Raw genomic sequence first — 16,651 nt, forward strand, 5'->3', positions numbered from 1 at the left:
CTGGCTTTGCATTGCCATTAGCGCCCTTGGCATGTTCCAGGGGAAGGGCTAGGGGGCCACCCTGCACTTACCCTGACCACCCAGGGGTCTCCGATTTGTGTGGACTAGCACTTAATGCCGCCCAGCTGCAGTCTCCCTCAGAAGAATCGAGGGAGGCCGATGGATCTTGCGTGAGGAGGTCGTATGTAGATTGACGACTTACTTCCGTGAGCTTCATTCGGCCCCGCCCATTTGGATTGGGGTTCCGACTCCGATGTGTCGCCGGACTCTGGAGAATCCCACGAGACGCGGAGCCTCTCGGGCGGTTCGCTGGAAGCCCCGCCTGACATTTTCCAGCCGCGCTGTTCTCTCCCTTGAGCGCAACGCGGCCGGAGAATTGCTCCCTCAAGAGTCAGCGAATCAGCGAAACCACTGACATTCCCAGGCTGCTGTTTGAAAATCACCCGCTCAGCTCTGCTCCCAATGTTTCAGTTTCACTTCCCAATTTCACCTAACTCCCTGTTTTTCACCCAACTCTAAAGCACTCTTGTCTAGCCAAGCAGCACTCGCAGTGCTATTGGGCTGTTCAAATCTCAGGAACTCTTAACTTCCTGGCTTCCAATTCTGAAATATTCCCACTTCCCCTCCAGGCTTCTATTGTCACCACCGTTCTTCATGAATTGCCTAATAGTCACCCGTTACCTTTTCTCGGGCATCTCTCCTGATCCGTTCCGCTTTTCTCAGCTTTGAAAACTTGCCATATTAAAACACCCCATTACTGCTGATTTTCACTAGAAATGTGTTAGGGGTAGGTGAGTTGTTCACAATACATGAACAAAATGTTCTGTAAGTGAATCCCTCCAAAACATATCCTTTACCACAGTTATTATCTGTCCCTCTATCTGTAGATTACTCCTCTTCCTCAACCAAAATGCTGCTAACCATTCAACATTGATGTGTAGTTTCAACATTTTTTCAGCTATGCGTATTAAGGCTGGCAGCTGTGCAAATATGTTGCAAATTCTGTTGAACTAGTGTTTTCCAATTCATGAAAAAATGGTGTGGCAAGCTGCTTGCTCATTGTGGACAGGACTGTGTGTAAGCTTGCAAGAGAGAGAAACTGTGAGTGCCAGAACTTTTAAATAAAAGCAGGAGGTTCTCGGAATTCACAGCAGATCCTGGAAATTCACAGAAGATCCTGGGTTTTAATCAAGGGTGTCCACCAAGGCAGAAACCTGCTTTTTGTCTTTCTGACATTGGTAGATCTGCGGTGTATTTTGAGCGTTTACTGTTTGTACCTCCACGGGCTGTAGCTTGCCTCTATCTCGCTCTTCCTCTCTCTGCTTATTTTGGGAGGATGAAACTGTGCAGTGTGAAAATGAACAGAACCTTTGGAAGGGAAGGAGCCAAATTCAGCAGGTACACTCAGTGTGAGAAAACTCAAAGAATTCAGGGAAGGAGGATTGGTTTGTAAAGACGTAGGCTGGAGTTTTTGCATTGGAGAGGGAATATTGCACATGATAAGTGTTGATCACTTGTAATATGACAGATTCACCAAAATATCACTGCTGTGTCAGAGTTGTTGGAGAATTTGGATAATGTGCATCAAAGATGCTAAGTGATAGTGTTTAATATAGTTACTGCTTTCAAATGTTTGATGTTACCGGCTGATTGTACTAATGTTTGTGGTTTTGTCGCCCTTCTGAACATGACCGTTCTCATTCAGATGGGGAGTGTCTGTGAAATGTCTACCAGGGAACTAATGCTAACTTCAACTCGAATTCAGAGAAAATGGTCCCAATAACAAGAGCAACTTCTATAGTACCTTTAATGTAATAAAATGTTCCAACGCACTTCACAGGAGCATTATTAAAATAAAATGTGACACCAGGCCATATAAGGAGATATTAGATCAGACGACCAAAAGTTTGGTCAAGGAGGTAGGCTTTGTGAAGTATCTCAAAGGAGAAAAGCGAGGAGGAGAGATTTAGGGAGGGAAGTTCACAGCATAGACCTGAGGCAACTGAAGGCACAACCACCATTGGTAGAGGGATTCAAACTGAGGATGCTTCAATGGCCTGAACTTGAGGAATGTAGATATCTTGGAAGGTTGTGGGGCTGGAGGAGATTACAAAGATAGGGAAGGGTGAAACCATGGAAGGACTTGGAAAGAATAAGAATTTTAAATCCAAGTCTTTCTTACGGTAGCCTATGTTGACAGGTGATAGGGGAACTTGGTGTGAGTTAAGACGTTGACGGCAGTGTTTTGGATGACTTCAAGAGATAGATCAGCTGGGAGTATGTGGAATCAGGAAAGAGGAGAATAGATGAGGTGATAGCACTTTCATGGACTTCTGGGGAAAGGGAGGTTAGAGATGGAACAGTAACTTGCTAAGATAGAAGATGGCACAACACATTGGAACATAGGAATTAGGAGCAGGGGTAGGCAATTCAGCCCTTCGAACCTGCTCCGCCATTCAATCAGATCATGGCTGATCTTTTCCTGGTCTCAAAGCCACCTCCCCATCTGTTCCCCATATCCCTTTAACCCATTTTTAAAATCAGAAATATATTTATATCCCTCATGACACCATTTAATGATTCAGACTCCACCACATTATTGGGCAGCGAGTTCACAAATTCACCACTCTGCGAGAAGTAGTGCCACCTCATCTCAGTTTTAAATCTACCGCCTCTCAACCTATATCTGTGACCAATTGTCCAAATTGCTCCACAAGGAGGAACATTTGGTCTACATTTACTCTATCAATCCCTTTTAGTATTTTATATACCTCGATCAGATCCCCTCCCACCTTTCCAAACTCCAGTGAGTATAAACCCAAACTGTTTAATCTCTCCTCATATGTCAACCCCTGCATCCCCGGAATCAATCTGGTGAACCTCCTCTGAACTGCTTCCAATGCCACTAAATCGTTCCTCAAATAAGGAGATCAAAACTGGACACACTGCTCCATATGTGGTCTCATCAACACCTTATACAATTGCAGCAATACTTCTCTACTATTATACTTTTGCCTTTTGCAAACATTCAATTTGCCTTTCTTATTACATTTTGCATCTGCATCCAGACTTTCTGCGATTCATGAACAATGAGACACATTGCCCTCTGCCCAGACACATCTTGAATCTGCTTTCTATTTAGATAATTTGTTTGACTATTTGTGAGTTGACTTGACTTTTCCCAGTCCTCAAGCTTGTTCTGTTGTAAATGTAATTCTGTCCATTGAGGATGGTTTTAATGTAGAAATTGGATGTTCTTGACTGTCAGCACCTGGTGTAAGCATTAAGCACAGCCAGGTAAATTATAGCAAGTTTTGAGAAAACCAAGACAGGTCCAGAAGGTAGCATTTATAGCAGAGCACCCTCCCTATTCCATTCTGTGATGTAACCCTCTCATACACACTCTCCTCCTTTCTAAGTGACATTGTCTATTTACACCAGTATCATGGTAAGGGCCCATGTGCAAGGACGAGCTGATTGAAATGGTCTACGCTCATTTCTTATGGTATCCTTCCAGCCAGCAGGCAGAGGAAGTTTCTATTCCGGAATCTATGCCGGATTTGAATCCTAGGGCGAAATTCTCCAGAAACGGCGCGATGTCCGCCGACTGGCACCCAAAACGGTGCCAATCAGACGGGCATCGCGCCGCCCCAAAGGTGCGGAATGCTCCGCATCTTTGGGGGCCGAGCCCCAACATTGAGGGGCTAGGCCGGCGCCGGAGGAATTTCCACCCCGCCAGCTGGCGGAAACGGCCTTTGGTGTCCCGCCAGCTGGCGCGGAAATGACATCTCGGGGCGGCACATGCGCGGGAGCGTCAGGGGCTGCTGACAGTTTCCCATGCATGCGCAGTGGAGGGAGTCTCTTCCGCCTCCGCCATGGTGGAGACCGTGGCAGAGGCGGAAGGGAAAGAGTGCCCCCAAGGCACAGGCCCGCCCGCGGATCGGTGGGCCCCGATCGCGGGCCAAGCCACTGTGGGGGCACCCCCCGGGGCCAGATCGCCCCGCGCCCCCCCCAGGACCCCGGAGCCCGCCCGTGCCGCCTTGTCCCGCCGGTAAGGTAGGTGATTTAATTTACACCGGCGGGACAGGCAATTTATCGGCGGGACTTCGGCCCATCCGGGCTGGAGAATCGAGCGGGGGGGCCCGCCAACTGGCGCGGCGCGATTCCCGCCCCCGCCGAATCTCCGGTGCCGGAGACTTCGGCAACCGGCGGGGGCGGGATTCACGCCAGTCCCCGGCGATTCTCCGACCCGGCGGGGGGGGTCGGAGAATGTCGCCCCAGGTCTCCGTAAAGAGAACATTGTTTATTTGCTCAATCCTTACTTCCCACCCTCCCTTCACCTCATTTTGCTATAATGTAAAATATATCCAATACCTGTATTTCGTGTGGTCTGACAAACCCCACCCCAGTGGATCCTAGGCAAGGCGAGGCTGAAGAAACAGTTTTCAAGTTTACTGACTTTCGGCCCTGGGCTCATGTCCCAGCATTCCTTGATATCTGAACCAGTTTGTTTCATGTTTCAGTGCCTGGTACAAGCTGCAGTTTCCCACAGCAAAACTTCCCTCTGGCTCCCTGAGTATAGAGGGACTTATTGTCTTGAAGCTGAGCAGTAGTCAGTAGTTCACTAATTTACCCTTCCAGCTGAAGGAGGCTGCTTAGAGGCCAGAACCCATCTAGGAGATCGGATGTCGCACAAAAATTTGAAGCACGAACATAACCCCCTTCCTGCCTTTTACTGCCAAACTTACAATTTTACAATCCATAAAGTGCATGATCATTTGTGGCGTATAGGAACAAAATCAAGATGAATAGTTCAAGCCCAAGAGAAATCCCAGCTTTGTTTCTGACTGGGAAGATTATGCAAAGCTATCTTTAGGGGCAGGCAAGACCGACAGTGCCTTTCCAAACTGTCAGATAATGGATTCTGTGGGTAAAAATATTTCTTCTCACTATTTGCTGGTTGCTGTTATTTTGTGCTGAGTGTGTCACATTCAATAGATAGTGAGTGGGTGGTGGCAGTAGTTGTGTGAAAGATACCCAACTTTGTTATCGCTCCCAAGCTGTTCTGTTTGGGTGATTCACTGACTTCTGGCAGTTAGTTATGAAGTTAATGATCCACTTTTCATTTATACAATGTGCTTCAATGCAGAAAAAATTCTTAGAACCCTTTAGTGTGAGGAGAATGGTAATGTGATGGACAACTGATGTGGAGGGAATGGAGATCTTCAGAAAGGCATTGCCCAAGTGGACAATTTAGAGAGAGTGATTTAAAGCAGGGAGGGAGGTTGGAACTTGGTCGAAAATTCCACATGATTGGTATGTTACACTTGAACGAGTGCCAATGTTGCAGGGAAAGGGCTAGTGGGGAAAAAACAGTGTTACGTTGGAGAATGTTCACATGGACTAAGACAGGAAGAAGTCACTGAGTTAAGATGTCCATGGAGGGATTTGGTAACCATGGGATGGATTTTCATAGCGTCGGGGCGATAGCATGGAGGATAAAAAGAAATGGTGGCTGGCACCCGATTCCAGAATTGTTGACCCCATGGCTGGTTCTTATAGAATTTACAGTGCAGAAGGCGGCCATTTGACCCATCGAGTCTGCACCAGCCCTTAGAAAGAGCACCCTACCTATGCCCACACCTCCACCCTATCCATACACCTCCACCCTATCCCCTTAACCCTACCTAACCTTTTTTGGACATTATGGGCAATTTAGCATGGCCAATTGACCTAACCTGCACGTCTTTGGACTGTGGGAGGAAACCGGAACACTCGGAGGAAACCCACGCACACACGGGGAGAACGTGCAGACTCCGCACAGACAGTGACCCAAGCGAGGAATCGAACCTGGGACCCTGGAGCTGTGAAGCAATTGTGCTAATCACTATGCTACCGTGCTGCCCCACTGGTAGCCCACTCTAGCACACTACCCCACTCTTAAACCCGCACTGGTAATAAAAGCCTCATTGTGCATTCTTGGCTGAGAACCCAGACATCCAGTAGCGTGCTGAAACAGCTGCACCCAGGAAATAAAATTGCTTTATTTATTGCTTGTAGAATTGACAGAATATATCACAAGATAGAGGGTTGTCAAGTGCTTGTAATTTCTGTTATTGATATTTTAAAGGGTCTGGTTGATTTGACATGTTTATAGGACTGCAGTGAAATTAGTTTTTTTTTAAGAAGTAGAAGCTTCTGAACAGATTTTCAAAAAGAGTTTTCATATATCTATTGTAACAATGGGGTGAATTGGTTCTGAACAGAGTACATGGTAGGCAAATGGAAATGGGGGCCAAGGGGTGGGTGGAGGGGCATAGCTTGGCTTGGAAGTATGAGGGGCTATGAGGGGTGAGTGGGATAAAGTGGCATGAGTTAACACAGGTGGGGCATGGAGAATGTCTGGGGTGAGGGTTGGGGGCTATTATTTGTTTTGCTGCCATTATTATGATTGGCACAAAGTTCCATTGCACTGAAGCTCTTTATGGATGTGGTGGGCCTGACTCCAGTTAGCACCCACCGCCCCTGGAAATGTACCAACTATCCCATACCACCTATCGGATGAATGTCCAGCCCCCATGACTGGAATTTTGAAATAGCCATGCTGGAGTCTACTGGGCCACTGGATTCGGGAAAGGAGGTAGGAAGGGGGTGATAAACTTGTCAGTGTGTTCAAGCTAATGGAAGGTTGTTGGTTTTGGTGGCCAGCTTCAGAGGGCACTGAACAATTTCTGCCTGAGGTAATGACGCATGAACTTTGATTTTTGATGGTGGGTGGGGAAATAAAAGTTGATTCTGGCAATGGTTTTGAAACTTCAACAGGAAATTCCAGAGAGTGGGAAGATACAAGTTTAAATCGCTGCTTCTGTTTAACTCCGATTATGCTCAATAGTATAGACAGGCACTTGTGTAGAAGTCATGGCTCAACTTTGTGAGGTGAGTGAGGAGGGTAAATCATCTATGAGTGTTGTCACCTCATTACCTCCTAAAGGCTATTTAGCTGTTTAGCATAGGGCTAAATCGCTGGCTTTGAAAGCAACCAAAGCAGGCCAGCAGCACGGTTCAATTCCCGTAACAGCTTCCCCAAACATGCACCGGAATGAGGCGACTAGGGGCTTTTCACAGTAACTTTATGAAGCCTACTTGTGACAATAAGCGATTTTCATAAAGGCTAGGCAAAGGGAGCTGTGGAGATCAGCCTATTTATTAGCCTCTAAGCTGCAGACATGCAGGTCTTTGGGGGTGTGAGACAGGGGTATTGTGTCTTTAAAAGTTGGTTTTACCTGGAAAAGAATAAAATGAATCCATGTTAAATGTGGCATGTACGAAACTGCTACAGGATTTAAATTGTTTTGCATGATAAGCTAGTTCCTTACGGCGCTGATGGCAGATTAAATATATGGAAGGTCATTTGGAGAGGTTTCTGTCCATGACACTATACCAGTCCAGACAGAATGTGGTAATTGGCTCCCCAGGTGGAAAATTGAACTGGTCCCACACCCACAGTTCTTAAATGTGACACGAACCACAAACCTATTTTAAAGACACAATTCCGTTTTTATGTCACTCATTTACAAATCTAATTTTGCAGTGTGATAAATTTCATCAGAAAGGGAGTGTCCCCTCCTAGTAGTGGAAAATGTGTTTTGCAGGTAGTATGTTTTTCACAAATCAAACCATTTCTCATAATGTTTGATTCATTATACTCTGGCTGGTTGGGTGCCAGCACTGGAGCATGTTTTATCTAACCCTAAAAGATAAATGCGTCTGAACAGCAGCGAGACCAAATGAAGGGAAAGGGAGAGACAGACTTGATCCTTTATATTCCCAATTGGAAACAGTTAACCATTATTTACAGGATAATAATCTTTATTATTGTCACAAATAGGCTTACATTGACATTGCAATGAAGTTACTGTGAAAATCCCTAGTCGCCACACTCCGGTACCTGTTCAGGTACACCGAGGGAGAATTCAAAATGTCCAATTCACCTAACAAGCACGTCTTTCGGGACTTGTGGGAGGAAACCGGAGCACCCGGAGGAAACCCACAAAGACACGGGGAGAACATGCAGACTCCGCACAGACAGTGACCCAAGTCGGGAATCGAACCCGGGTCCCTGACGCTGTGGAGCAACAGTGCTAATCACTGTGCTATCAAGAAGTGTAGCTGAATAATACTTTGGAAGATCTACAACTTGCACATTACCATCCAGTTTGATATCCTTTCTGCTGATATTTGTGTGACTGGACGCTGCAGTTAAGATGCCAAATCTATGCAGAAGATTGGCTCTCCAAAATAAATCTTTGTGTGGTGAACTGAAGACTGTGTCACCTCAAAACAAGTAGTTCATTTTTATCTGCTCTGATTTGACTTGAGCAGCCATTCTAATAAAGGCTTAAGGAACAAACTCTGTTATCTACAGCCACCTGTAAACACAGCAATTATATCTTGTCCAAAAAAAGCAAAATACTACAGTTGCTGGGAATCTAATCTCTTCCATAACATGTCATTGATCTGAAATGTTAGATTTGTTTTTCTCGCCACTGCCTGGCTTGCCGAGTATTTGCAGCATTTTCTGTTTTTCTATTAGATTGTATCTTGCCTGTTGTTCTTTGAGCTTTCAGAATCCTGTCTCAACTTTTTTTTTTGTAATATAGATCCTGCAGTGTGTTTTCTGTATTCCAGTTCTTAATGTATCTTGTCTTCCCCCTTGCTTTTTTTCAACTTTGGTGCTATTTTGACTGTGGGTTTTAACTCTTCATCTAGTTTTTTCAGAAATTACAAACATTGGGAACATGGAACAAGTTAAGCAGAGCTCGTTTCCCTATCTGACGTACTGTAATTAGAAGTGACCATTGATCCTGTGATAGTCTATTCCACTCGAGCACATATAAACACGCAGATGTTAGTTCATAGGAGACTTGGCCTACTTTATAATAACTGTGAATGCACATGTGTTGGAAGACAGCCTAAATCATAACAGTTGCTGGCAGATATAGTGCAATAATTTCCCATGGTTTGGCTTCTGGTTGTGAGTTGAAGAATTATAATAAAAGCTGATCTTATAAGGTATGTTTTCAGTGAGTTCCTAAGCATCAACAGCTGGAAGGAGCTTCTCTATCACTGAAAGAAACTGTGAAAGTGAAATGAAGTGAAATGGAGATTGAGTTATTGTCATTGTCAGGTTCAGTGAAAAGCATTATCCTGCGTACAGTTCAGGCACATCATTCCATACACGAGAAATATAGGACATAGATAAATACACAATGCACAGACATCGGGTGAAGTATCATGCTACAACAGTAGAGAAGATGAAAAGAGCCTGGTTAGAGATAGTATTAGTTTGAGAATTAAGTTTTAAAAGGTTAGTACGGTTATAAGAGATGTAGGAAGATCTTCTGTGAGGGCGAGGTCGCAGAGTGGCCACTCTCCGGCGCCATCTTGAATGCGAGAAACGTGCCAGCCAGACTGACCCCTGCCTGACTCAGGTTTTCTCCACCGTCAGTCGTTTTTGGGTGAGGTGAGACTATAACTGGCACCTTAGCACCCCCAGAATGTCAGCTATCTACACATGCGCATTGTTTATAACCATTTTAAATTTGAACTTGGCTTGTCTCCGACTAGAAAGAGTCAAATTGCTTCAAAGTTTATTATGGGAAGGGCATCAACAGTGGGTGGATCAGTTTGTGGGAGAGAAACTTTTCTCCTTTCTACTGGTGACAGGATAAACATGTCAATATGTGGTGTAGGCTAATGCTGGTTATGGTGAGTAAAAGGCTGTGCGCATTAATCAACCTCAGTACAAGGCAGTCCAAATACATTTTGAATAACTGTATTAACGTGTATATTTTTATACCAAAACCTACAGGAATACGGAAGACTACGTAACCTGGGTGGACTCCTCGAAAATCAAACAGCATGTAATGGAATACAATGAAGAGGTAAGAATTATATTCTTAACAATTTGCTTGATAATGTATCGCACACTTTTTCTTCCTGATTGACTTGTGCGCTTAATTTATTGGTGAAGATCTGCCCAAGGTTAGACCATCATCTGCAAAGCACAAGTCAGGAGTGTGATGGAATACTCTTCACTTGTCTGGATTAATGCAGCATCAACAACATTCAAGAAGCTTGACACCATCTAGGAAAAAGCAGCCTGCTTGATCAACACGCCATCCACTACCTTAACCATTTACTCTCTCCACCACTGACGCACAGTAGCAGCACTGTGTACCATTGTCCAGATGCACTGCAGAAACTCACAATGGTTTCTTTGGCAGCATCTTCCAAAATCACAAAACCACCGAGCAGGACCAGGGCAACAGACACATGGGAACACCATAACCTGCAAGTTACCATCCTGACTTGGAAAATATATTGTTCTTTCACCGTCGCTGGGTCAAAATCCTGGAACTCCCTTTCTAACAGCACTGTGGGTGTCCTACAGCACATGCACTTCAGTAGTTCAAGAAGGCACACATCACTGCCTTCTTAAGGGGAATTAGGAATGGGCAATAGATGGTGGTCTTGCCAGCAATGACCACATCCCTGAACAAATATGAACAAAGGTAGTTTTTGGGTGGATTATAATTGTCTGCTTTAGCCTGGTACTTGAAGCTAATCCAGAATCTGAAATAAAGCAGAAAATGGTTGATATACTCAGCAAGTCTGTGAAAAAAGAAGCAGAGTTAACATTGGACTTGCACTTTGTCACAAGTCATATTATGTGGTAAGTAATTCTTGTTTACCAGTTTAAATCAGATTCTTTGGCTGGAGCTCAACAGGCCTGCCAGTTAGCAATGATGACTTGTCTGGGGAGAGGTGGAGTAACTTAAACTGTGATTGCTGTGGAACTTGGTCATATAGAGGGGGGTGGGACACATGGTGAAACAGTATTCGATGTTGACTTAATTGAGATTAAGGAGGGCAGTGTTGGAGACACTAATTTGGCTTCTTTGACCTCAAGTTAAAATGGGATGTGATTGTAGTTGTTGATCGAAGACAAAATTGGGTTCAACTATAATGTTGGGTTCAACAGTTGAATAGCAAGCTGATTATTATTAATTCATTGGTAGCACTCTTTGAACCAAAGGTTCAAGCCCAAACCAGGATCTGAGCACAGAATCAAGGCTGACATGTCAATACAGTTCTGAGGAAGTGGTCCGCTGTTTGAGATTTCATTTGTCAGATAAGATGTTAAACGGAGACCCAAAACACATTTTTGAGTTGAACATAAAAGAATTTCTGGCAGTATTTAAAGAGGAGCAGGGATTTCTCCTTGTATCTTGGCAAACATTCCTGCCTCAACTAATTTCACCAAAGCAAATTAACCTGTCATTTAACTCGCTCGCTGTGTGTGAGATCTGGCTGTGAGCATATTAGCTTTTTTTTTTGCTCGCATAACAACATTGACTGCACTTCAAACAGTAATTAATTGGCTGTTTGGGCAGTTGTGGCCATGATGATGCTATATAAATACTGCTACTTTCTTAAATAAAGCCTGGGGCTGAAAACATCCTGTGATGAAAATAGAAAGGGTGATTCTTGGAAATTGAATTCATAAAGCTTTTAACCTAGACAAACATCCTGAGGCACTTCACAAAGGTGTTGCTAAATGGACATTGAGCAAAATAAAGGTTTTAGGAAGGGTCAAAGAAGTGAGTTTTGAGGAGAAAGTCTGGTTGTACGTTTAAACTTGTGGTTCTGATGAAGGGACACACTGAAAACGTTAACTTGATATCCTGTGCATATGCAAGATTTTCTCAAAATCAAGAAATTAGTTTTAAATTAAGCTGCCAAATCTTTGAAATGTACATTTATTGATCGGTGCAACAGACTGAAAGATGTGTATTAAACCTCTTTTTTTTCTCCTCAGAGAGATGACTTTGACCTGGTTGTCTAGTTCCATGTTTTTGTGCTGACTTGGCTTAAGTCGAGAGGATATCGTCTTTGGTGACCAACTGACTGCAATCGCCATTGCTGAAACATCCTAACTTCAGACTATATCTCAAGGCTCTATGATGGAACAACCAATTCATGAAGTCCTGATTGTTCATAATCAGTCCACAAGTGTCCATTTTATTTCCATCCTCCTACTTTGACAATGCAAACTATATTAGAATTTTCCAACATGGTCAACTCTCACTAAATGGTTATATTAGGTTATTTTACCAGCTTTGGCATAATTTGTGACAAAATAAATTTATTTGCTCTGTGATCCCAAGAAGCAATAGCCCAGTGTATAGTGTAATTATTGCCTGCGCTATCGCCACTGTGGTACTAAATTGATGGGGCTCCAACTGGACTTCAGTTACTGTACACTATTCGTTAAGCCCCCAATAAGCTCCGCACTGATCTGATACTGAGCCAACTACTCCCTAACTAGTGCAGGCCTATCATTAATCTGATGCAGTTCTGAATACATTTTGGAAGTAAGCTGTATGTACAGGGCCATAGGAAGATGCACTCTCCGCCCCTATCTCCTAGATCAATCCAAATATGCGCGCACATTCAAAAGAAAGCACCGAAGTCCACTTTTATGTTGTAACAAAGCAGAGAATTTTATTTGAAGCCATTGCACAATCAGCCTTGTCCCACAGGGTTTGCAGAAGATGAATTTCATACACTCAAAACCAAATCAAACCAGCCACCTGTTAACTTTGATCCTCAGCGTACTGAAAAAGCACTCCTGTCCCAAAATTTGATAATTCTTCCTCAGAAGAATAGATTAATTTCACTTTAAGCACAGTTCCCAGAACCCTGAATCAGTAGTGTTGTTTTGGGGGGAAATGAAACATTGGTAGATTCTGAATGTTACAATACTGGATTTGTAAAGGATAATGTCCAAACTAGTCTGAGCTCTTTATTTTTTTGCAACTACAATGTTTGAGATCTACAAGCTCAAGTTAGCAAAGGGTAACATCATTTTCTGATGGTATTACTCAATTTTGAAATAAATAAATTCGAAATCTTTCAAATTTTCCATCCGGCTGTGGTTTTCTTTTGTAAACAGAAGGCCTCTTTGTAGTAAAGGCAGGTTCAGGGTAGATGACTGCGGATAAGGATGGTAATGCTTTTTTTTAACGTTACGGGGTATTGAATATGAAGGTGAATTTGTAGAATGCTGGTTGCAGCCATTGGCAGAAATAACCCACTTGCTAAACCTCAGAGACGATATGCAGATGGTCCAAAACAGAACTAGAATCAGGAAGTAGTGAGGCATTGGGTTGTTTAGCAGGATAGCAGCTTAAGGTCTCACCAATCAAAGTGACCAGTTCATTAAAAGTTTACATTTAGATGATAAGGAGAGAAAATTGTCCGTCATTTTATTTGTTTTGGAGAGAGAAATCCAAGTGTCAAGCCAACTCTTAAAACATCACTAATCGTAATCTTCAGTCCCCTGTGCATATGGGTTGGGGTGGAGTCAAGCTGCAAGGGTCGTTCTATGTAATTAAGAGAAACAGTAAGATGAAGCCGCCATTAACCTTTAATGTGGCTCGATAATCTACGATGTATTGGAAGTTGATTTCTGGAAGAAGTAATTGAATTAACTGCAGAGATTTGTTTTAATATATATATTTTTTTAAGTGCTTCGGATTCTGCTGGAACTTTACTTCTCCAATTCAGGTTTGACCTTAAATTGAACCTCTAACTGAGCACTTCCAATTGCTGACAAGTTGAACAGGGTGAAAGAGAAAATGAGTTAAATTATGAAGTGATTATTGGCTGAGGTCAAGAATGGGTTTCAGAAGCCCGGAGATTCTTGCAGGAAGTGAAGGCTAGGGAAGTGATCTGTCCCCATTTTTGAAGTAAGCAACCGCTTGGAGTTAATATTAATCTTTATTAGTGCCACAAGTCGGCTTACATTAACACTGCAATGAAGTCATCGTGAAAATCCCCTCGTCGCCACACTCCGGCACTTGTTCAGGTATACTGAGGGAGAATTCAGAACGTCTAATTCACCTAACAAGCACATCTTTTGGGACCTGTGGGAGGAAACCGGAGCACTCGGAGGAAACCCACGCAGACACAGGGAGAACGTGCAGACTCCGCAGAGATAGTGAACCAAGCCGGGAATCAAACCTGGGTCCCTGCCACTGTGAAGCAACAGTGCTAACCACTGCTTCCATGCTGCCCATAGTTAATTGTCTTTTAAATTAAAAGTAAAAATTCCATGTGGGTTTGGGATTTATTTTGAGGATTATAGACATTGCTCAATCAGCAAATGTTAGAGAATGTTTTATTTCCTGTTTATGTGTGGAAGCATTGCAGATGAATGTTTAGAACTGTAAAACTTGCAGTTTTTTTTTTTGTAATGAGTTGGCTATTTTTCCATACAAATCTTCAACATGCAAATACAAATTTTCTGGACTAAAGAGAAGTCTAGTTTCAGTCAGATGAACCACAATGTTTTTTCGCCCCCTCCCCCTGGTCATGAGCATGAGCATTCCTGTCATCCTGAGTGATTTATAGTAAATACAGTAGGTAGTGAACACTCTGACCAGCTGTGTAAAAATCCACTGCCCAGTTTGGTACTGAGCACAATAGATGAGGTAATACCCAAGTTTGATCCTGATCAGGGTTGAGATAGCAGATCGTAGGGTTGTTTTAATGAATCTGTGTCCTCGGTTTGCAGGGGTTGTGAGGGAAGGGAAGGGCAGGGGAGAAATGCCCTTTCTTGGAGGCCCGCCATGGTTCCTGCACCTCCCATTGACATGTCCTGTGTTAATCTCGCTTGACCTCATGATCAGGCACAGCTGCAGTCCACTGCCCCCATTCCCACTGGCGGAGAACGGTAGCCTTGTGGATAGCACAATTGCTTCACAGCTCCAGGGTCCCAGGTTCGATTCTGGCTTGGGTCACTGTCTGTGCGGAGTCTGCACATCCTCCCTGTGTGTGCGTGGGTTTCCTCCGGGTGCTCCGGTTTCCTCCCACAGTCCAAAGATGTGCAGGTTAGGTGGATTGGCCATGATAAATTGCCCTTAGTGTGCAAAATTGCCCTTAGTGTTGGGTGGGGTTACTGGGTTATGGGGATAGGGTGGCGGTGTTGACCTTGGGTGGGGTGCTCTTTCCAAGAGCCGGTGCAGACTCGATGGGCTGAATGGCCTCCTTCTGCACTGTAAATTCTATGATAATCTATGAAATCTGACTTGACATTGGACTTCATATCAAGAATGGCAGTGGTGCAAGGAATGAGCTGCCAGCATCCATGGAGCTGTATCACATGGAGCCTGAATTTCTAGTTTGATTGTTACAAAATAAAGTTTGTAATGATATTGTCAAATATTCTTAATACTTTTTATGATTACTCAGTCGAAAGCAGCAATTGTCCCCACATAGTGACGAGAGCCAGTGCGCGTAAGTAAGCTGCTTTTCTAGTGTTAACGTAGTTCATTAAAAGTACTGTCATCTTTGAGTCAGAAGGTTGTAGGTTCCACGTCCACTCAGGCTTGTGCACATAATCCAGGCTGATCCTTGATGTTGACAAGAAACAAAACTTCCGATGGGAGAAGATCAAGATGTAGCCATTCATTTATTGTACTGCAAAAGGAATAAAACTGCATGCTTTGAAGATTTGTACTGAAATGGAAGTTGATTTATTTAAGCGGAATCATCAACAAGCAAATGGTGTGGTTGGCTTACAGCAGAAGGATGTCATTGATAGGAGAAAGAAAAGACACAACCCGAGGGAACTCCAGAATTATTAGAAAAGGATGGGAGAATGAGCCATAACTACAGCATGGATTGGGCAATTTTTAAAAAAAAATAATTTTTATTAAAGGGTTTTCATAAAATATAAATAACAAAATGAAAAAGAAACCCAACCGAGTCAAGTACAAAACATAGTCCAGAAAAAAAAAACCTCCATAACCCCCCCCCCCCGCCCCGTGCATAAATAATAAATTAACATTAACACCCCGACTTAATACAACAAGTATATACAACCCCTCAGACCCTCCAGTATAAATAACAAAAACAAAACAAAAAGGTAAAGTGACACCCCCCCACCCCCCCCCCGCCGAGCTGCTGCTGCCATTGACCAATGTCTACCACTCTGCCAGGAAGTCTAAGAACGGTTGCCACCGCCTAAAGAACCCTTGTACCGACCCTCTCAAGGCGAATTTCACCCTCTCCAACTTAATAAACCCCGCCATATCGTTGATCCAGGATTCCACGCATCTTTCCACAGAAGAAGAATCCTTCGCCGGGCTACCAGGGACGCAAAGGCCAGAATTCTGGCCTCTCGCCTCCTGCACTCCCGGCTCCTCTGCCACCCCAAATATTGCAAGCCCCCAGCCCGGCTTGACCCTGGATCCTACCACCCTTGACACCGTCCTCGCTACGCCCTTCCAAAATTCCTCCAGCGCTGGGCATGCCCAGACACCTGTCCTCAACCCCAAAAAACCGACTCATCCTTGTCCGGGTTGTGTGTGCCCTGTGCAGCACCTTAAACTGTATGAGGCTGAGACTCGTGCACGATGAGTAAGAGTTCACCCTCCCCAGGGCGTCTGCCCACGTCCCTTCCTCAATTTCCTCTCCCAACACCTCCTCCCACTTACCTTTTACCTCCACCACCGAGGCCTCCTCCTCCTCCTGCATCACCTGGTAAGTTTCCGAGATTTCTCCCCCCCCCCCCCCCCCCACC

At 44.1% G+C, this 16,651-nt stretch overlaps 1 protein-coding gene across 3 annotated transcripts in view; it reads left to right on the forward strand.

Annotated features, from left to right (window-relative positions):
* The window catches only part of imp3 (IMP U3 small nucleolar ribonucleoprotein 3), a 384,554-nt gene extending 371,566 nt beyond the window's left edge, over positions 1 to 12,988 (forward strand). For 2 of the 3 annotated variants that reach the window (XM_072511706.1, XM_072511709.1), the window contains 2 exons: positions 9,872 to 9,944; positions 11,882 to 12,988. In XM_072511706.1, the coding sequence (XP_072367807.1) occupies positions 9,872 to 9,944; positions 11,882 to 11,908 (100 nt within the window). In that variant the 3' untranslated portion in view covers positions 11,909 to 12,988. Of the gene's footprint in view, positions 1 to 9,871; positions 9,945 to 11,881 lie in introns of those variants that run through there. The other variant, XM_072511708.1, reaches the window with a different exon arrangement.
* The last annotated feature ends 3,663 nt before the right edge of the window (positions 12,989 to 16,651 follow it).

Source organism: Scyliorhinus torazame, chromosome 7 (assembly GCF_047496885.1).
Source record: "Scyliorhinus torazame isolate Kashiwa2021f chromosome 7, sScyTor2.1, whole genome shotgun sequence".
Classification (NCBI taxonomy): Eukaryota; Metazoa; Chordata; class Chondrichthyes; order Carcharhiniformes; family Scyliorhinidae; genus Scyliorhinus; species Scyliorhinus torazame.